Raw genomic sequence first — 22254 nt, forward strand, 5'->3', positions numbered from 1 at the left:
GTAGAGATCGTTATTAAATAAATTAAATTTTATGTGTATGTTAAAAAATTACTTATATTTGGATTACATTACATTTTTTCCAGGACGTCCTACTTGCAAACACTGAGTTTCAAGTGAATTGGTTCATAAACAATGTATTAACTTGGTGTCTATTACCCCCTGTGTATATCTATTCCTGGGGCTTATCAACATCGGTAAGACCAAGGAGTTGATTGTGGGCTTCTGGAAGCGGAAGTGGAGGGAACACACACCAATACTCATTGAGGGATCAGCAGTGGAAAGGGTGAGCTGTTTCAAATTCCTGGGTGTCAACATCTCTGAAGATCTGTCCTGAGCCCAACATATTGATGCAACTACAAAGAAGAAGCCAGTGAGCTCTACTTTGCTAGAACTTTGAGGAGATTAATTATGTCACGAAAGGCACTCGCAAATGTCTGCCGACGTTTAGTGGAGAGCATTCTGACCTGCTCCAGCACCACTCGGTGAGGAGGCTTCGATGCACAGGATCGAAAGAGGCTGCTGAGGGCTGGAAACTCATACAGCTCCAGCATTTTAGGAATAGTTTCTTCCCCTACGCCATCAGATTAACTCGTTAATCCTTTTTTTTTTTGCACTATTCATTTATTTTGTAATTTATTGTAATGTATGCCTTTGCATTATACTGCTGCCGCAAGAGAACGAATTTCACATCTGTATATCAGTGAAAATACACCTGATTCTGAACCTGGTGGTGTGATGCCTCCTGCCAATAAAAGTAAAATATTTCGCACAGGGACTTGATAGGGGATGACTACCTGCCCCTGTCACATCGGTGTGTTTTGGCCACGTTCCCCGAGCAATGAGCGACGCTTTGCGGGTCACTCCAGGTCACAGACCCGACAGCATATCCCCGGGCACAGCAGAGGTAGGAACGATTCTCCGGACTCCGGACGTAGCCCGGATCTTTGACAGTGCGGTACCCGGAGAGAGGAGACAACGCGGACAGAGCAGGTAGAGGGGTTATTGGCGTCGCAGGGTCTGTCCGGTCACCGACAGTCCTTTCCCCTCCCATTAGACCGCTTAACTTGACCATCCGGTGCTTCCACCCCCCTCCCCGCTTTACTCCCCCTCTCCAGTCGTCCTGTCCCCTCAGCTCTTTCCCGGTCCTCTTCTCACTCCTTCACCTGTTTCACCTTTCCCTGTATCCCCGCCTCCTCGGCGCTCCTAACGCCGTAACACACACACACAATGCCGGAAGATCTCAGCAGGTCAGGCAGTATCTATGAAAGTGAGTAAAATCGGTGTTTCAGGTCGAGACTCTTCTTCAGCACTGAAGAATACTTCATCCTTCAGAAGTTTTTGATTTGCACTCAGTTGGGAGAGTATTTTCTTTTTTCCGCCCTCTCAAAGTTTTATGTCCCTAATAGTTATGCCCTTTTACACTTTTAGTGTGTGGTACCAGCCATGTCCAAGACTACGGTTGAAATGTGTTTTTTTTTTCAAGTTGGCGTGAATGAAACTGGCATGGGAATCACCTGGGGTAGGAAGAGAGGATTTTGTTGTGTGTGCCAATTTGTCCTATTTCTGACTCTTCCCCCTAATCCAGTAAATGTTTCTTCACATTCGTTAGATCTGGGTAATTCTGCATCTAGGATTTCTTGGTGCTGAGTGGTGGCTAGTGTAGAGAAACAGGTTTCTGTGTGAAGGAGTACTTGTAAAATAACTTGTTTCAATCTAAACTCCAGTTTTCTCCAGAGTTTCTCTGAAATAAATGATCAATATTTCATCCAAGCTATCATTCCATGCACCAAGACACACTGTTACTCTGTTTCTGTCACCGTGGTTGCTGCCTGACCTGCTGAATATACCCAACTGTTTTATTTTTCATGTCAGCAGACACAAGAGATTCTGTAGAAGATGAAAATCCAGAGTAACACACAAGAACTCAACAGGTTGGGCCATATGTAAGGAAAGGAATAAATTGTTGACATTTCAGGCTGAGACCTGTCATCGGAGCTAGAAAGGAAGGAGGAAGAACCAGAATAAGAAGATGGGGGGAGGTTTATCTTATATTTAAATTGATATATCTAATGATTGTCAGTAGGATTTCTGACTGTCATTTAATGAGTTTTCAAATCCAACTTCGATGCCTTTGATTTTTTCCATTTACAGTGACAGTCAGATCATGTTCTTGTTATTTTCTTGGGCCATATAATCAATGTAACTTTACTCATTTTCATTATTGCAGACTCTTAAAGAAAGACAAGAATGACCCGTTGGGCTCGTGCTAATAACATCCATAAAAAGAAAGTCTCAGAAGCAACCCCATGGAGCCAGATGAAACAAAATGGTGGCCCAAGTCAGGCAAAAGCAAATGGCAAATTCAGTAAAAATCAGCAAGCCAAGCATGGAAACAAGCCGCAACAAGTTAGACGTAAAGAAAGTGACTGGTACCACAAGAAAGAGGAGTATCATAGTGAAGATGTTAATGGCTTCATGGACTACCTGAAAAATACAGGTCGAGCTCTCCATAAAGGAAAATTGGTGTCTGTAGATAATGAAGAGATAAATAGCAATGCAGCACTAGCCCTGAAGAAGGACCAGAGAAGAGAGCACAGAAGGTTGAAGAGGCAAGCACAGAAAAAGAATGCCATGGTAACTTTTAAGTATTTGCAGTTATTCCACTTGAAATAAGATTTTAGTTTGTCATAAGAACATTGTCATAATTAGACTATCACTTGTTCATGTATAATAATAGGTGTAAAATAATGTCACTTAATATCCTGACAGATCTTCCTCAGCCAAGCTATCTTCACCAGTTTCGTTATTGATGTTCGTTTCAGTGTTATCGAAAATAAAGCTATTTGTAGGTAATAAACTGAAAAGAAGCTGGAAACACACACAAAATGCTGGAGGAGCTCAGCAGGTCAGACTGATGAACAATCGACACTTTGACCCAAGACTCACTCATGTATATTAAGCGCAAAATGATATGTGCATACGCAAGCTTGTGTAAAGTTTTGTCCCAGGTTAGGATGAGCGGGTGTCACTGGTAACATAGTGGTTAGTGCAAAACTATTTATTACAGCTTGGCACGTGCCAACGATCAATCCATAAGGAGTCTCTGTATGTCCTCCCCATAGAATGTGTGGGTTTTGTCCGGGTGCTCCAGTTTCCTCCCACACTCCAGAGATGTACCGGTTAGTATGTTAATTGGTCATTGTAAGTTGTCCTGCGATTGAGGTTGTGAGGTTACTAGCGCAGCACAGCTTGAATGGCCAGAAGGGCTTACGCCATGCTGTATCGCAAAATAGGCGAGTAGTTCAAGGGTATGATTTGATCTGTTTTTTGATGCTCACCATTATCTAAGGGAATGTCCCAGATATCCAAGACTAGCATATCATATTACTTGTGATATCCGCCTACACATAAAAGCCCTCAAAAAAAAAACACAGCTCTAACAGATAATGGAATCTCTTTGCCAAATTAAACATAGATTTTTATTCACCCAAGGAATGAGATCATGGTTAGTGCCAACCCTTTCAAGCAAAAGTAACAAGTTACCTTTCTAAACCACGATAGTTGTGGTGAAGACACTGCCACAATGTTGTTTGGTGAGGAGGTCCAATGTTTGGACCCCATGGTAATGGTGATATGTGCCTAAGACGGAGACTTTTTCACAGTATTGTATTTGTCAACGTGGAGCAGAGAGTGAGTTTATAAACCTGGCAGGAAGCAAAGGATGTTGGGAATGGCAGAGTGGAGCGCTGTGTGGTGGCTGAGTGCAGTCACACACTTCCCTGAAACATCAGGCAAAGTCATTTGATTCCAAACAATTAGTTTATTGATCATTACAGACTGTCTGTCTGGTTCTTTCTGCTCCCTCCCTTCTCCTTTCCCTTTTACCCAACCTTGTTCCCTTTCCACTCTGTCCACAATAGAGACCCATATGAGAATCAGGTTTATCATCACTCACAATGTGTTTTAGTGGCAGCAGTACAGTGCAGTAGATAAAATTACTACAGTACTGAGCAAAAGTCCTGGGCACCCTCGCTAGGTTCAATTCTGTTCTTATAAACCGAGCGATGCAGCAATATCTGGACAATGTAAACTGAACAATTCACCTGTCCTGATGAAGGGTCTTGGCCTGAAATACCAGCTGTTTACTTTTTTCCATAGATGCTGCCTGGCTTGCTGAGTTCCTCCAGCATTTTGTGTGTGTGGCTTTGGATTTCCTGCAAATGCAGATTTTCTCTTGTTTGCGATTCAGCAATATCTAGACAACGTTAAGGCACAGACAGATTAGTGGCAAGTCACGTTCATACAGATGGAACTTAACTCGGCCGAGTGCAACATGTTATATTTTGGGAAATTAAATCAGGGCAGGACTTGGACAGTGAATGGCAGTGCCCTGGGAAGTTTGTAGAACAGAAACCTAGGGGTACATTTACGTGCAACACACACAAAATGCTGGAGGAACTCAGCAGGCCAGGCAGCATCTACGGAAAAAAAGTACAGTCAATGTTTCGAGCTGAAACCCTTCAGCAGGATTCGGCCCAAAACATTGACTGCATTTTTTTCCATAGATGCTGACTGGCCTGCTGAGTTCCTCCTGCATCTTGTGTGTGTTGCTCTGGTTTCCAGCATCTGCAGATTTTCTCTTGTTTGGGTGTTTACATGGTTCCTTGAAAGTGGCAACACAGTAGACAGGTTAGTGAAGAGCACATCTACCTTCAGTCAGGTCATTGAGTACAAGAGTTGGATCATCACTGCACCACAGTGGTGTAGCAGATAGTGTGATGCTATTACAGCTCGGGGCATCAGAGTTCAGAGATCAATTCTGTCGTTCTCTGAAAGGAGTTTGTACATCGTCCCTGTGGAATGCATGTGTTTCCTCCCACAGTCCACAGATGTACTGTTAGTAGGTTAATTGGTCATTGAAAATTGTCCTGTGATTAGGCTATTGTTAAGTTAGAGAATTGTGGCACGGCTCGAAGGGCCAGAAGGGTCTGTTCCATGCTATGTTTCTGAATAAGTAAATAAAATCACCCGATAGCTGTACGAGACATTGATGAGACTGCTCTCATTGTACTGTGTACAGTTGTCTGTCCAGTTAGAGGAAAGATGGGATTAAGCTGGAAAGGGCACAGATACAGATGTTCCTGGAACTGGAGGACTTGAATTACAAGGAGAGGCTGGATAAGCTAGGGCAGTTTTCCCTGCAGCAAAGAATGAAATATCCCAAAAATATGACTTTCTTCTTTTCTTGGTAAGATATGTTTCCACTGCCGAAAAGCAGGGCATGGAATGGAAGACTGCCCGGAAATGGATAAGGATGCAGAGATGGGAAGTGGTATCTGTTATCGGTGTGGTTCTACAGAACACGAGATCCAGAAATGCAGAGCAAAGATTGATCCTGCACTAGGTAAGTGTAAGGTTTTTGTACGTGCATTGTGTGGTGAGTACCTCCACTTTAAAAGAGCCATTAATTCAGAGCCTATTCCGTGAATTATTCCTTAGATTTTCTGCCCTGCTTTGATAGATAAAGATTAGCTTTTTTTTGTGTGATATAAACAACAGAACATTCATTGAAATGCATCATTTGTGTCGATGCCCAACACAGTCTGAGAATGTGCTGGGACAGCCTGCAAGTGTCACCATGCTTCTGACGCCAAGATAACATGCCCACAATTTACTAACCGTAACCTGTACATCTTTGGAATGTGCGAGGAAGCTGGAAAACCCGGACGAAACCCAGGTATTCATGGGAAGGATGTCCTAACTCCTTACAGACAGCAGCAGAATTGAGCTCAGGATGCTGGCACTGTGAAGTATTCTGCTGAAAGCTACACTATCTTGCTGCCCTTCAGTGGGAGAACCAAAGGTTTCCATCTGAATAGGATGGTTTAGCCAGTCTGAACTATGTCTTTGCCCTGTCCTTTCTACTCCCCCACCCCCTTTCCTCCATATTGAACCCAAACATACCTTCTGTGTGGAATAGTGGCTTTTACTCATTCAGGTGAGAGGCGAAGCAGGATGTGCTACAATCAGTACCGGATTAACTAAAGATGCATTTCTAAACTGGCAGAGCTGTATCAGAGGCAACATGCATGGGCACTTGCCTGCTGCTGTTGGGTATCAATTCTCGTCGCCCAGCTACCAGGATATAACAAAGTTCTGTTTCTGTACATTGCTAAAATTATTTCTGAATTTCTAAACAAGAACTCCTTCAATTTTACAGGAGAATTTCCATTTGCCAAATGTTTTATTTGTGGTGAAACTGGACATCTTTCAAGGTCCTGTCCAGACAACCCAAAGGGACTATATGCAAGTGGTAAGTACAGTTTTTAAGTATAGTTCAACATATCCTAAATGTCATAATGTTTTTGTAAATTCTCGTTTTGTTGGATACTTTAGGAGATAATAACAGAACCAGTGGCCACTTTTTTAGGTAGTTTTATACACCTGCTTGTTAATGTAAATGTCTAATCAGCCAATCATTACAGCAAGTCAATGCATAAGATAATACAGACATAGTCAAGACATTCAGTTGTTATTCAGACCAAACATCAGAATGGGGAAGAAATGTGATCCAAGTGAATGAAAGTGGAATGATTTTTGGTGTCAGAGGGGTAGTTTGAGTATCTCAGAAACCGCTGATCTCTTGGGATTTTCACACACAACAGTTTCTCGGGTTTACAGAGAATGGTGCAAGAAACAAACAAAAACATCCAGTGAGGGACAGTCCTGTGGGGGTAAACACTTGCTAATGAGGGAGGTCAGAGGAGAATGGCCAGACTGGTTCAAGCTGACAGAAAGACGGCAGTAGCTCAGATAACCACACGTTGGACCTTGGAGTGGATGGGCTACAGCAGCAGAAGATCGTGAATGTACACTGAGTGGCCACTGTATTAGGTTTGGGAGGTACATAATAAAGTGGCCGCTCTGTAGATTACAATAATGCAATAGACAATAGGTGCAGGAGTAGGCCATTCGGCCCTTCGAGCCAGCACCGCCATTCACTGTGATCATGGCTGATCATCCACAATGCAAACAGGTGGACTTCATATAATGGCTCGTATTTTTTAGAATGCCTTCTCATACTGAAGCACCCTTCTTATTCTGCCTTATGAATATTAGCAGAGTCAATGTTAGGGCCATGGTATCTAGCCACATCTTCCTCAAGGGCCACACACAAATGCTGAGGCATTACGGCATCGTAAAGAGGATTGGAACAGGAACTGACTGCCGCAGAATACACATGTCCTTGGAGAGTTACCTGGTTAAACAGGCAGGAACTATCCTAAACAAAGTGGCAATCAGGACAGTGGATGGATTAGTTATTTTCATTTAACAATGCTTAGGTTCTCTTTGAATTGGAATTGGTATGTTATTGTCACTGGTATCAAGATTCAAATCACTGCACAGTGCATTGAGATAGAACAAGATAAAGCAATAACAATGGGGAATTAAATGTAGCAGCTACAGAACGTGCAGTGTAGGTAAACATGCTGCACGATCATAACAAGGTATATTTTAGAGAACTACTGATGTGACGCCTCAAAAATGGAGAAAAGTAAAAACCAGGTAATTATAAACTAATTAGCCTATTATGTTGAATATTTGAGAATCAATTAAGGCCCTTCAGCCCATGATGTTGTACTGACCTTTTAACCTACACTAGGATCAAACTAACTCCTTCTCCATAATCTGCCATTTATCGTTCATCCATGTGTTTATCTAAGAGTCTCGTAAATGCCTCTAATGTATCTGTCTCCACCACCACCCCCAGCAGCACATTCCACATACCCACTAGTCTCTGCGTATTTTAAAAAAACTTACCTCTGACATTCCCGCCTCTTTTCCCCCCCCCCCACCGTACTTTCCTCCGATCATCAGTGTTTTGCTTTTAGATTTCTGTGCCTTTTCTCTGCAGTCAAGAATTCAGCTTTCCTGCCTGTAGCCTGGGCTAGGACAATGACGCGAGGATGCAGTTCCAAATGTCTTGAAAATTGTATGAAATTATATTAGGGAGATTGTGGGAGGAAATCAAAGTTAAAATATAACATTTGCAAGTTTAGCTTGGAACAAGTAAATATAAAGCTTTGAATAAAGAGATATTGGGGCAAATGAATCCTGTAACTTCTGAGGTCCTTTTCTTCTCTCTGGGATTCAGTTTCTGTACTAGATTCTTAATGTAATTCTCCATCTGAACAAGAATAGGAAAGATCACCGTGGATCATCTGATAAAATGAATTTTGATCAGTAGTACTTTTAATTGAAGTTATGTTTTAAAGCATGCTTTTATATTATAAAAAAAAGGTTCTTAACAGTACCTATTTACAATGCAAGTGAACATTCTTTGATATTCTTCCCCAGTGGACAAGAAGGCGAACAATTCTTTGCTTTAATCAATAGTCGCACACTTTATGCTAGAGACTAGTTGTTCAGACACTCAGCAAAATACAGGTTTCCCCCGCTATCCGAAGGTAGAGCATTCCTCTAAAACCTTTCGTAAGCCGAAATGGCGTAAAGCGAAGAAGCAATTACCATTAATTTATATGGGAAAACTTTTTGAGCATTCCCAGACCCAAAAAATAACCTACCAAATCATACCAAATAGCACATAAAACCTAAAATAACATATAGTAAAAGCAGGAATGATATGATAAATACACAGCCTATGTAAAGTAGAAATAATGTATGTACAGTGTAGTTTCACTTATCAGAATTGGGAAGATTTAGCCAAAACTGATTTGTAGCAAAAAATCGACACGTACACGCATGCGCACACACCTGCCTGCGCAAGGCTTCACGGTCATGGTAGTCTTTCTCGGGGTAAACACAAGTTTAAAGCAGGCACCTTTTTTCGTAAAAGCGAAAATCCTCTTTGGATTTCTTTCTGTTAGTGAAAACAGGTACTAATGTAGGTCTTTTGTAAAAGTGAAGTGGCCTAAAGCAGACTTTCGTAAAGTGGGGGACACCTGTATGAAGAATAGCAGGGTGACATCTGTGAGTGTTTTTGCAAAGGCACTCTGGTCTGTTCAGCTATAAATACTGCTGAGGTAGAGGTCGAGATGCTGCTTTCCTCCCAGGTTTCAAAGACATGCATGGTTAGGGTTAGTAAGTTGTGGGCATGCTATGTTTGCGCCAGAAACATGGTGACACATGCAGACTGCCTAGTGCATTCCTCGCTGTATCTCAATGTATGTTTCGATGTACATGTGACAAACAAAACTAATCTTTCAAACTAAAGCTGCTGTGCAAGTAGCTGGCATGAAACCAAGGGGCCAAATGGCCTAGTTTGTCATAATAAGTTAAGTCAAGATAGTTCAAGTGTTAGTCTGGAAAATAAAGCACCTTGAAAATGCTTCTAATTTTTCCCTCCCCCTCCCTTTCCCTTCTGTTTAGTACTCGGGCCTCTTGCCTCTTCTCATCTGCCTATCATCTACCCCCAGGTGGCCCCTCCTTTCCTTTCTCCTATGGTCCACTCTCCTATCAGATTCCTTCCTCTCCAGCCCTTTACCTTTCCCACCCACCTGGCTTCCCCTTTCACCTTCTTTCTAGTCCTTCCCCTCCCCCACCTTTTTATTCTGCTGTCTTCCCCTTCCTTTCCAGTCCTGATGAACTGTCTCACCCCGAACCATCAACTGTTTATTCATTTAGTTCCTCCAGCATGTTGTGAGTGTTGCTTTGACCCCAGCATCTGCAGATTATTTTGTGTTTTTATTCATTTCCATCAATACCTCCTGCCCTGCTGAGTTCCTCCAGCATTTTGTGTGCGTTGCTTCTAATAAATGGTGCTGTTTTACAGGACGTTGTTGCAAGCTGTGTGGTTCAGTAGAGCACTTTCAGAAGGACTGTCCTGATCATCAAAACACAAGTAAGTATGATAACGTAGGAATTACATTCAGTTTTGACAACTTAGTGGTGAAGAACCAGGGCACCAACTTAAATGAACAGACCCCTGACAATTAAAAAAACTACAGCCAAGAACTGAGAATAAACACACATTACTATTTTATTGCTGTTTTGGGTGGGTTGAGCAGGGTTCAATATAATAGCAACAGGGTGTCTTTCCCTCGTGTATTAAAATCCTCTTGCAATAAAGACCAGCTTTTTATCAGCTTTGTTAATTGCTAGGCTATATCAGTATGTTAACCTTGAATAATTTATGTTCAAGAACATCCACATCCCCTTTTTATTTACTGCTTGGACTGGAGAGCATGTCTTATGAGAATAAGCTAGCGCTTTCAAGTTCCAGTTCAAATTTATTATCACCTGACTGTAATATATGCAATCAAATATGGATGCATTCTTCCACACCAAGGTACAACCACAAAACATATATCACTAACAGCCCTTGAAACAAAATATTACCACTAATATATTAATAAAATATAATTCAAAATGCATGTAAATGTGCAGCACAGGTAAACAGTAAACAACTTGTTGTCCTAATGATGAGACCTCAGTGGTGGCAGGGTATTCATTATTCTCACAGCCTGAGGGAAGAAGCTGTTATCCAGTCTGGCAGTCCTAGTCCTAATGCTCCTGTACCCCCATCCTGGTGCATCAAAGATATTATCGGGATGTGTGATAGGGATCCTCAATGCTTTGGGCCAGTTGTAGATAATGCTCCCAGTACTCTTTACTCTTTGGTGCTAAAGAAATTTTTCCACACCTCCATTATAAATGGATGCCCCTCTATCTTGAGGCTGTGCCCTCTTGTCCTAGGCTCCCCCACCACGGGAAACATCCTTTTCGCATCTACTCTGTCTAGGCCTTTCAAAATTCAAAAGGTTTCGATGAGATCTCCCCCCTCATCCTTCTCAATTCCAGTGAGTACAAGCCCAGGGCCATCAAAAGTTCCTCATACGATAACCCTTTCATTCCTGACATGCAGAAATGAATGCTAACAATTGCATTCACCACTGCCTCAACCTGCAAGTTAACTTTAGGGTGTTTTGCATAATGACTCCCAAGTCCCTTTGCATCTCAGATTTTTGGATTTTCTCCCTGTTTAGAAAATAGTCTGCACATTTATTTCTTCTAGCAAAGTTCATGACTCTGTATTTTCCAACATTGTATTTCATTTGCCACTTTCTTTCCCATTCCCCTAATCTGTCTAAGTCCTTCTGCAGCGTTCCTCTTTACTCAACACTACCTGCCCCTCCAACAATCTTCATATCATCTGCAAACTTGGCAACAAAGCCACCTATTCTATCATCCAAATCATGAAAAGAAGCAGTCCCGACACCGACCCCTGCAGGCCACCACTAGTCACTGGCAGCCAAGCAAAAAAAGATCCCACTCACTGCCTGCTACCAATCAGCCAATGCTCCATCCACGCCAGTAACTTTCCTGTAATACTATCGGCTCTTAATTTGGTAAGCACCCTCGTGTGGCCTTCTGAAACTCCAAATATACAACATCCACTGCAACCCCTTTATCAATCCTACTTGTAATCTCCTCAAAGAATTCCAACAGGTTTGTCAGGCAAGATTTTTCCTTAAGGAAACCATGCTGACTTTGTCCTACGTCACCAAGTACTCTATAACCTCATCCTTAACAATTGACTCCAACATCTTCCCAACCACTGAGGTCAGGCTAACTGGTCTATAATTTCCTTTCTACTACCTCCTGCCTTTCTTAGAGTGGAGTGACATTTGCAATTTTCCAGTACTCTGGAACCATTCCAGAGTCCAGTGCTTCCTGAAAGATTATTAATGCCTCCACAATCTCTACCACTACTTCTTTCAGAACCCTAGGATGCAGTTCATCTGGTCGGGGTGACTTGTGGACCTTTAGGACTTCAGCTTTTTGAGCACCTTGTAGTAGTAACTGCAATCACTTCTTTTCCCTCACACTTTTCCACACTTGGCATACTGCTAGTGTCTTCCACAGTGAAATACTTGTTCATCTGCCATCTCCTTGTCCCCCATTATTATTTCTCCGGTCTCATTTTCTAGCAGTTGTATATCCACTTTCATCTTTTTTTTTATATACTTGAAAAAGCTTTTACAAACTACCTTGACGAAGGGTCTCGGCCTGAAACGTTGACTGCACCTCTTCCTAGAGATGCTGCCTGGTCTGCTGCGTTCACCAGCAACTTTTATGTGTGTTGCTTGAATTTCCAGCATCTGCAGAATTCCTGTTGTTTGCGTTTAAACAAACTACCTTGATATTGATTGCTAGCTTGCTTTCATATTTCATCTTTTCCCTCCTAATGAATCTTTAATTTGCTTTCTGTAGATTGTTAAAAGCTTCCCAATCCTCTTTCTTCATGCTAATTTTTGCTTTGTTCTATGCCCTCTCTTTTACTTTAGCTTTGACTTCCCTTGTCAGCTACAGTTGTACTATTTTGCTATTTGAGTATTTCTTTGTTTTTGGAATATATCTATCCTGCACCTTCCTCATTTTTTCCAGAAGCTCAAGCCATTGCTGCTCTGCTGTCATCTCTGCCAGCATCTCCTTCCAATTTACTTTGGCCAACTTCTCTCTCTTACCACTGTAATTTCCTTTATTCCACTGAAATACTGCTACATCAGATTTTCTCCCTATTAAATTTCAAGTTGAACTCAGTCATCTTGTGATCACTCCTCCTAAGGGTTTCCTTTACCTTCAGTTCCCTAATTGCATCCGGTTCATTGCATAACACCCAATCCAGTATAGCTGATCCCTGAGTGGACTCAGTGACAAACTGCTCTAAAGAACCATCTCGTAGGCATTCTACAAGTTAACTCTCCTGAGATCTATCACCAACCTGATTTTCCTAATCTACATGCATGTTAAAATCTCTCATGACTATCATAAGTTTACCCTTTTGACTCGTCTTTTCTGTTTCCCATTGTAATCTGTAGTCCGCATCCCAGCTACTGTTTGGAAGCCTGTATAAAACTGCCATCAGAGTCCTTTTACCCTTGCAGTTTCTTAGCTCAACCCATAAGGATTCAACATCTGATTCTATGTCACATCTTTCTAATGACTTGATGCCATTCTTTACCAATAGACCCACACCACCTTCTCTGCCTACCTCTCTTATCTCGTCAATACAATGTGCAACCTTGGACTCAGCTCCCAACTACAACCATCCTTCATCCACGATTCAGTGATGTCCACAACATCATGCCTGACAAGATCAAGTGCAACAAGATCATCCACCTTATTTCTTGTGCATTGAGATATTGAGATATAACACTTTGAGTATGGTATTTGCTACCCTTTTTGAATCTGCATCCCTAATGCGCTGATACTCTCTGCTGGCTGCAGTTTTGTCCTATCATCTGTCTGCCCTTCCTGACAGTCTTGACTCTATGCTATCTTTGCCTTTTTACTATCCATCCTATCCTGATTCTGGTTCCCATCCCCATCCCCCTACCAAGTTAGTTTAAACCCTCCCAGCAGCTCTAACAATCCACCCCTTGAGAATATTGGTCCCCCTTGGGTTCAGGTGTAACCTGCCCCTTTTGTACAGGCTATTCCTCCCCCAGATGAGATCCCTATAATCTAAGAACCTGAAGTCCTATTGCCTGCACCAGCTTCTCAGCCAGGCATTTATCTGCCAAATCGTCCTGTTTTTACTCTCACTGGCATGTGGCACAGTTAGCAATCCAGAAATTACTACCCTGGAGGTCCTGCTTCTCAGCTTAATGCCTAGCTCTCTAAATTACCTGTACGTTAATAGCAATATCAGATCAGCCGATTATGTAGCAGCAATTCAATGCATAAAAGCATGCAGGCATGGTCATGTGGTTCAATTGTTGTTCAGACCAAACATCGGAGTAGGGGGAAAATGTAATCTAAGTGACTTTCACCATGGAATGATTGTTGGTACCAGACAGGGTGGTTTGATTTCCTGGGATTTTCATGCAGAACAATCTTGAGAGTTTACAGGGAACAAAAAAAAAAATTAGTGAGCAGCAGTTCTGTGGGAGAAAACGCCTTGTTAATGAGAGAGAGCGGGGAGAATGGGCAGACTGGTTCAAGCTGACAGGACGGTGACTGTAATTCAGATATCCGCATATTACAACGTTGGTGTGCAGAAGAGCGCACAGCATGCCGAGCCTTGAAGTGGATGGGCTACAGCAGCAAAAGACCATGAACATACACTCAGAGACCATTTTATTAGGTACAAGAAGTATCCAATAAAAGTGGCTCCCAAATGTATCAATGCCTCTTGTACACCCTTCAGTAGAAGCACAGGTTTCTAAAGAGCTGATTGATAGGGGAAAGATTGAACTAGTTCATTTTCAGAAACTATGTGAGATGTAACAAGTTGGAGAAATTTTGGTAGCAGGTTTTAGGGCTTCAGCTAGCAACTGTGCTGTGAGCCAACCCCAGAAGAGTTGTGTTCTAAACTTGGAATTGGAACTGTAAGAGATTGCTGACAGGGAGTGTGAGGTAACTCTGTGGAGATGTTCGTAACTGAATACAAGAATTATGAAATTTGTTTGTTGAGGATGTATTGCCAAGGGAAATCAACAGCGAGCAACTTGGGAAGCTTCTAGCCTGAGGCTAACTAACATTAAATGAGTGTTTTGGCAAACACAAGGTAGGTACTGACAAAATAATTAACCATTTTGATGATGACTTGTGAGGGGAAATTGGAAACCGAGCTCAAGGTCTGGGTGACACGCAATCGGATTAGCCTGTTTTATTCGTTATTGTGATCAACTTCAGTAACATTGTTGTTAGTTTATGATGGTAGATAGCATCTAGATTAAGAAACAGGGAAAACTCTACACAATATAATCTTTATGCATATAATCCACATAATAGGTTTCCATTATTTTAGCTAGAGCATAGCAATTAGTCCAACACTATGGATTGGCGTTTGATTTCCGCTGAGGTCTTTAAGGAGCTTGTACGTTCTCCCTGTAACTGCATGAATGAGAGCTCCAGCTTCCTCCCACGTTCAAAAGACGTACAGTTAGGGTTGGTGAGTTCTAGGCATGCTAGGTTGACAACAGAAACATGGTGCTACTTGCAGGATGCCCCGGACTGTGTTCGCTGATTTGATTTGACGCGAATGACACTTTTCACTAGGTCTTGATGTACGTGTGAAAAATAAATCTAATCTTTTTATTACCTCTTTTTTTTTTGCAAGGATGAAATTTCTCTCTTTAGTCACCCCAAGTTGAATATTGCTAAAAATATAATAGCAACTGCCTTGGACCTCCTTCAATTCTGTTTCATTCTTAGGCTAGGAAGTGCTGGGGACAGTATACTGACAACTCCCATCTTTTCAGTATTTCCACGTCAGCATGTCTGAGATTGCAGGGCATAGAACGAGGAAAATAATACATTTTCCAATCTCTTGTTTTAAGTTCTGACCATTTGTGTTGGCTATATTGGATCTTCTCTGCCATGGCATAAAAAAATTCACACTGGTAGCCCATAGAAAGTCCATTGATAGCATTTTGGGCTCCAAGTGAATGAGGCTACGTCGATATTTTAACAAATGTTAAATAAATGAGCTTATTTATTAAAATGGCTAGTAAAAAAAAAATGCAAGTTTATTTCTCATGTACATGGAAACAACACACCTGAGGGCAGCCGCAAGTGTCGCCACACACTCCCATCACCAACACAGCATGCTTGGCAGAACAACACCGAACAAAACAAGCCCTGTTCTTCTCTCTCACCCAAGCACACACACAATCCTCTAAACCCAGGACAGGCTGCAGCCTGCAGCCTCCAGCAGGCTTCGACTTCTCCAAGTGGACTCGCAGAAACGAGCAAAGATTCGCCTGTTCTGCCTAACAGGCCTCAGCCTCCAGACTTTCGATTTAACCCTTGGGCCTCGATCCTCATCACTATTTAACTTTTAATATCATACAGTCGATTTCAATGCCAATGTGTCTAGAGAGAGCCATGCTATTTAACATTGGCAAACAAAAAATCTACCACATTGAATCCAGTACATGAAGGCCCTCCCATTTTGGAATTAAAAGCAAAAAGTGCATTTATGGAGGAAAAATCATGCAGGTTGATGCCATTTCAGAATACTGCTCATCAGCTCAGTATTTCCAGCTATTTGTGTGTTTACTTCAGATTGCTATCATTTACAGTTTGATTGCCGTAGAATCATTCTGTCTGCATACTTTATTTTGTAAGATATCTCTTGTTAACATGCAGAATCTAACACTTCTTTTCCAGCATTAAAGTATTTGATATTTTTAAGCTACATTCTGTTGCATTTTTAACAGTATTGTTTCTTATTATTTAGGTAATCACGTTCTTACTGTTGGCCGATGGACAAAAGGAATGAGTGCGGATTATGAGGAAATCCTGGTCACTTCAGATACTCCCAAAACTAAACAAAAAACTCCAAAGATTGTCAACTTTTAACCAGTGCCTTCAAAGTGAGAATTTCATTGATCTCCCTGCAAGTCATCAAGACAGAAGAAGTGAATGTTATTTTAACAAGGAAAGAAATACTCTAAATTCCATTTTATACCAGCAGATGGAGCAATTGCTTGCCAAATCCAAGATCTTTATACCTGGCTCTAATAAATAGTTGAATGAGGTTGCCATAAGTTTAACTTTCAAACAGTAAATGGAGCTTTGTTTTAAATGAGCAATTTGTTTTTTTTTTTATTAAGAATCCCAGTACATTTCACAGTGGGGTTTGGCCCAATAAAAAGTAGGTGAGGTTAAGATGGATCTGAAAAGGGACTGAGTGATACCAATAACAGAGCAAAAGGAAATGGAGGATTCACGAGAGAGTTGAGTTAGCATAATGAAAAGCTTTTCTGATCACAGGAATACACACAAAATACTGGAGGAACTCATCAGGTCAAGCAGCATCTACAGAAGGAAATAAGCAGTCAATATTTTGGACTGAGATCCTTCATTGTCTCAGCAAGAAAACATTGACTGTTTATTTCCCTCCATAGTTCCTCCAGCATTTGTGTGTATTGCTCAAGTTTTCCAACATCTGCAGAATCTCGTTTCTGATTAATAGGTATTTGTGTTCTATTTCAGATGTGTCTAAGGGAGGAGGAGAGAAAGATCTATGATTAAATTAGTATTTGCATTCCTTGCATTAGAATGCTTCTTTCAGCCTTATGTAATTGATTTTTTTTTCTTGATTTAAATTCAGTTTTCACTCCAGATATTAGGCTGGGCACAAGTCAACCTTTTGGAACTTTTAGAGAATTTGGCCGAATTATCTTTCATTCACCTTCTCTAAAGCTTCCACATCCTTCCTTTAATGAGGTGACCAGAACTTGTTCAGTTCTGATTGCCTTATTTCGGAAGAATGTGGAAAATTTAGTGCAGGTGCAGAGGTTTACCAGGATGCTGCCTTGACTAAAGATCATGTTTTATGAGGATAGATTGAGCAAGCTAGGGCTTTTCTCTTCAGAGAGCAGGAGGACGAGAGGTGACTTGATAGAGGTGTACAAGATGATAGAGCCATAGATCGAGTGAACAGCCCACGACGTTTTGTTTAGAGTGGAAATGGCAAACACCAGGGGGCATAGTTTTAAGGTGATTGTAGAAAAGTATGGGGTTGATGTCTGGTAGGTTTTTAACATGAAGAGTTGTGGGTGCATGGAACATGCTGCCAGGATTGGTGGTAGAGGGAGATACATGGACATTTAAGAGACTCAGATAGGCACATGAATGATTTTTAAAAAATGGAGGGCTATGTAGGAGGAAGGGTCAGACTGATGTTGGAGTAGGTTAAGAGGTTGTTACAACATTGTGGGCCGAAAGGCCAGTACTGTGCAATATTGTTCTATGTTTTAGGCACATTCAAGACAACTGCGCTCTTCCCAGCACACCTTCCAGCTGAGTTAGTTAGTTCCATTGTCCCACCACCACCTACAAGCTTGGGCAATAGTCCAATCCTTATTTTCCTCTGCTCTAGCCAGACCACAGATCTAGTAGGGTCTGGGGTATATAGTGACAGCCAGATTGTATTGAGAAGCCAAATAGACAATCTCAGACCCATTCAGCTGCACCAGAATTTCTAAAGAATGCAAAAAGGTTTATTATTTTTACAGTCTGAGGTACAGTGAAAACTTGTCTGGTATCCTGTTGGTACAGATCAATTGCTCAGGGCATTAGGGTAGTACAAGGTGCAGAGTAAAGTGCTACAATTACAGAGAAGGTGCAGTGCTAACAGACAGTAAAGTGTAAGGCTATAATGAGGTAGGTCGTGAATTCAGGAGACCTTATCATATGAGAGAGCCATTCAGTCATCTCTTAACAGTGGGATAGAAGCTGTTTTTGAGCCTGGAAAAAGAGAAAAAATAGATTTGTAGCCATTGTGAAATGTGGAAAAACAGAAGATAATAGAAGCAGCAAAGTGATTTATGACTAGATAATAATTCTTGAGTTAAAATACAAGCATTTCATCTACACCAGGGGTTCCTAGCCATTTTAATGCCATGAAGCCAGGGATCTATGGACACCAGGTTGGGAGCCCCTGATTCTACACTAATCATAGAGCACTACAGCACAGAGACAAGCCCTTCGGCCAATCTATTCCATGCCAAACATAGTCTTCCTAGTTCCATCGATCCACAGCTGGGCAAGAGCCTTCCATACCCCTCCTGTCCATGTACAGTACTTATTCAAATTTCTCTTAATATTGCAATCAAAACCACATCCACCACTGCCAGTGGCAGCTTGTTCCACGTTCTTTGTGAAGAAGTTCCTTAAATATTTCACCTTTAACCTTAACCCACGACCTCTATTTCCAGTCTCACCCAACCTCAGTGGAAAAAAACCTTGAATTTACCCAATCTATACTGTCATAAATATGCAGGAAAGGGAAGGATATGAGCACTGTGGAGGCAGAAGGAATTAGTTTAGCTGAGCAATTGATGGGCTCAGTACAATTTTGTGGGCTAAATGGGTTGTTCCTTTGTTGTACTGGTCTGTGTTCTAGATTAGGCCACCTCTTCCTCTGGAGGTATCGGGGAAAAGTCCAATTACACCAGTATATTCCTTGGATGTCTACCTTCTCCAGTATGGTAGAAGATTCAGGGTGCCTACAGCTGACACTGTCCCACCATTTCTCTCCATCGCTAAACTACAGACCACTTCTCACAGAGTACAATAGTCCAGATGAGCACTTGACTTCCTTAGGCATAGGGAGCTGTGGACGAAGTTCCTGGCAATTGGAGCAGTATGGAAAGGTGCCCACTGGTCAGCATGGACAAGTTGGGCTGAATGGCCTGCCTCCGTGTAGTAATGCAATCACTTGAGTCAAGTATGATGTACTAAGGGGTTGTCTACTGGTGAATCCTCAGGTGGCTGTAGAGGCCAATCCAGGGTCTACATATTCTATGTTAGGGTGTATTCCCTTAATGGAGAACACCTATACGTGTGGGGAAGCAGATACACGATTATCTGCCATATGGTCCTTGAGACATCAGGGTTAGAGTCTAGTGGCATGGAATGCAAGACAACTGTGAACCTTGCACTGCTGCAGCCTTCCTCCACCTTATTTCCATTATGATGTGTCATCTTCCACCAGTTCCACCATTGAGGTCTTGGTTGGCTCACAGTTTGTCTGGATCCTCCCCATTGACCTTACCACCATGGATGACCCTACCAGGAGCTAAGCTCCAGGTGGTGTGGATCTCAGGAGCTCACAAGCCTTTCCACCACGACAAGGTGATGATCTTCGGAGAGGACAAGTCAAGGATTCTTGAAATATCAATTCACATTAAGCACTGCTGCATTAAACAGCTCTGTCATCACCAGAGATCATAGTGGTGGATGGCTCCTGATATTCCACTCGGTTACAGTGATTAACAGTACAGAAAGTTGATGATTTACACTTACTGATGAAGGCACCATTCAATATTCTTATAACAAACAAATGAATCTGAATAAAACTGTAAACATACTGTACTTGTTCCTTAACTTTGGCATCATTGCCAATCTGTTCCAAAAAAACACATTCTTTAAAACATATCAATCTAATGTGAACTGAAATGGATTTTGATTTTGTTCAAATTCTTGTTTTTTTGGTAAAACATAAGTATAGTCTATGTCTTGTTGCTTTTTTTCTTGTGAACACTGCTTATCTGATGCTCTGTGCCTATGATACTGCAGCAAGTTTTTCATTGCACCAGTGCAGATGTGTACTTTGCAGATGATATTTCCTGGCGAATATCATGGTGTTTTTATTTATTCAGTCCTGCAGGCCAGACGTGTCTTGCCTGTGGAAGGAATCTGCGGAGCTGATTAGACTGCACAGTTGCAGTTCTCACCTGCAGATCCCTGCACTCTTGTGACCAAAACCACCTTCAGTGAAGTAAATGTTCACTCCTTTTGTTGTTAAGCTCTTCTATTTCATTGTCATTTTCATCAAAACAATCTTTGTTTTTCCTGGTCTTTGATCCAGGAAAGATCTTCTTGCAAGTATCAAGGATGGTGATCTTCAGTGTGGTTGTGTATGCCTCAATGTCCTCCTGATACTGCTTTGGTAGTCTTTCAGAAGGGGCAGCCTGGAGATGTTGTACCTTCGCTATGTTGCCCAGGGTCTTGATATTGAACCTGGGACAGCTCAGCTTCTTTTGCATTCTACTCTTCCGCATGATTCTGATGGTCGTTTTTTTTTAGATTAGATTATGAGGACACACACTCCTCTTTTATTGTCATTTAGTAATGCATGCATTAAGAAATAATAAAATGTTTTTCCAGAATGATATCACGGAAACACATGACAAACCGACTTAAAAACTAACAAAAACCACATAATTATATAGTTACAACAGTGCAAAACAATACCGTAATTTGATAAGAACAGGCCATGGCACGGTAAAAATCTCAAAGTCTCTCGAAAGTCTCATCATTTCACACAGACGGTAAACCTCCAGCGCCGCCAACTTGTCGATGCAGCATACTGGAAGCATCCAACCACAGTCCAACTCCGAGTCTGTCCGAAAACGCCGAGCCTCCGACCAGCTCTTCAGCACCAAGCACCATCTCTGCCAAGTGCTTCAACCCCGGCCCCGGCAATAGACAAAGCCGAGAATTTGGGGCCCTTCGTCTCCAGAGATTCTCAATCGCGCAGTAGCAGCAGCAGCAAAGCAGGCATTTCAGAAGTTACTCCAGGTGTTCCTCCATGTCTCTCATGGCTGTCTCCATCAAATCCAGATCGTGCACAGCCCCCTAGTTACACATAATTGATATCATTCGGAATGGCGACGCGTCGCGCCGCCATCTTCTCCTCCCGCCACTTTGTGAGTGAATAAGCCAATGGGCTGTCCAGCCATCGTCAGCACTGATCATGACTGTTGTATTCTTTACATCTCTGTGGTCCCTCCTCTGAACAATGACATAATCTACAAGATGCCAAGTCTTTGAACGGGGATGCATCCACAAAGTTTTCACTTTATTGCTCTGGCAGAACAGGGCGTTGGTAATGGTCGGGTCACGTTCAGCTTGGAGAGTAAGAGTATTCCACTGGAGTTGATGTTCCAACACCTTCCTTCCCAATTGTGCCTTTCCAGGAGTCACTGTCCCTGTCAACTCTGGCAGTGAAGTCTCCAAGAAGAATGACCTTCCTTGGGAATATCTGATAGTATGCAGTCTAGGTCGGTGTAGAAGGCCTCCTTAGCATTGTCTGGTGAGTCTAGGGTTGGAGCGTAGGCACTCACAGCTGTAGCCATTTGGTTGTTAGCGAGCTGAAGGCACATGGTCATAAGGTGTTCATCGATGCCAGCTTTCTGTGCCTGGCAGAAGGACATCAACTGCAAGGCAAAAAGAGAAGCCCACTCCAAAGTTAAGACCATAGTCCAACGTAGTGGGAAATAAAGAATCAGTGGTGGACTAAGAAGGCCCTAGAAATACAGCAGCTTGCTGACTCTGGTGATGTCAGGGGTTTGTCTATTGCCACCAAGGCAGTGTATGGCCAAACAATCATGGCTCAAACCCCCTTCAATCTAAGGGTGAACAAAGGCTGCTAAGGGACAATGATTCCATCAATTCTCGATGGAAGGAGCATTTTCAGGAGCTACTTAATCGTAACACCACTGTTGACATTGCAGTTATCAACCATCTCCCACAACAACCCATGAAGGAGGACATGAGTAAGCCTCCTAGTATCATAGAGGTGCTGGCGGCCTGCAAGAAACTAAGGAACAGCAAGGACACCGGGCCTGATGGAATTCCAGCAGAAATCCTCAAGGAAGATGGCACAGAACTTTTAAATCATATTCATGTCAAAATCTGGGTCCAGGAGAAGATTCCAGCTGAACTCAGGGATGCTCTGATTGTCACACTCTTCAAAAGAGGTGACAAAGC

The 22254-nt window shown here is 42.1% G+C and overlaps 1 protein-coding gene across 2 annotated transcripts; it reads left to right on the forward strand.

Moving 5' to 3' along the window:
- The first annotated feature begins 897 nt into the window (after positions 1 to 897).
- On the forward strand, positions 898 to 16558 carry zcchc9 (zinc finger, CCHC domain containing 9). 2 transcript variants are annotated; one of them, XM_072281275.1, is made up of 6 exons: positions 898 to 990; positions 2228 to 2634; positions 5254 to 5404; positions 6221 to 6313; positions 9794 to 9862; positions 16211 to 16558. In XM_072281275.1, the coding sequence occupies exons 2-6, from the start codon at positions 2248 to 2250 to the stop codon at positions 16330 to 16332; spliced, it is 822 nt and encodes a 273-aa protein (XP_072137376.1). In that variant the 5' UTR covers positions 898 to 990; positions 2228 to 2247; the 3' UTR covers positions 16333 to 16558. The 2 variants fall into 2 exon arrangements, with proteins under 2 accessions (XP_072137376.1, XP_072137377.1); XM_072281276.1 differs by lacking the exon at positions 898 to 990 and adding an exon at positions 997 to 1267.
- The last annotated feature ends 5696 nt before the right edge of the window (positions 16559 to 22254 follow it).

This window comes from Mobula birostris, chromosome 17 (genome assembly GCF_030028105.1).
Source record: "Mobula birostris isolate sMobBir1 chromosome 17, sMobBir1.hap1, whole genome shotgun sequence".
Lineage (NCBI taxonomy): Eukaryota > Metazoa > Chordata > Chondrichthyes > Myliobatiformes > Myliobatidae > Mobula > Mobula birostris.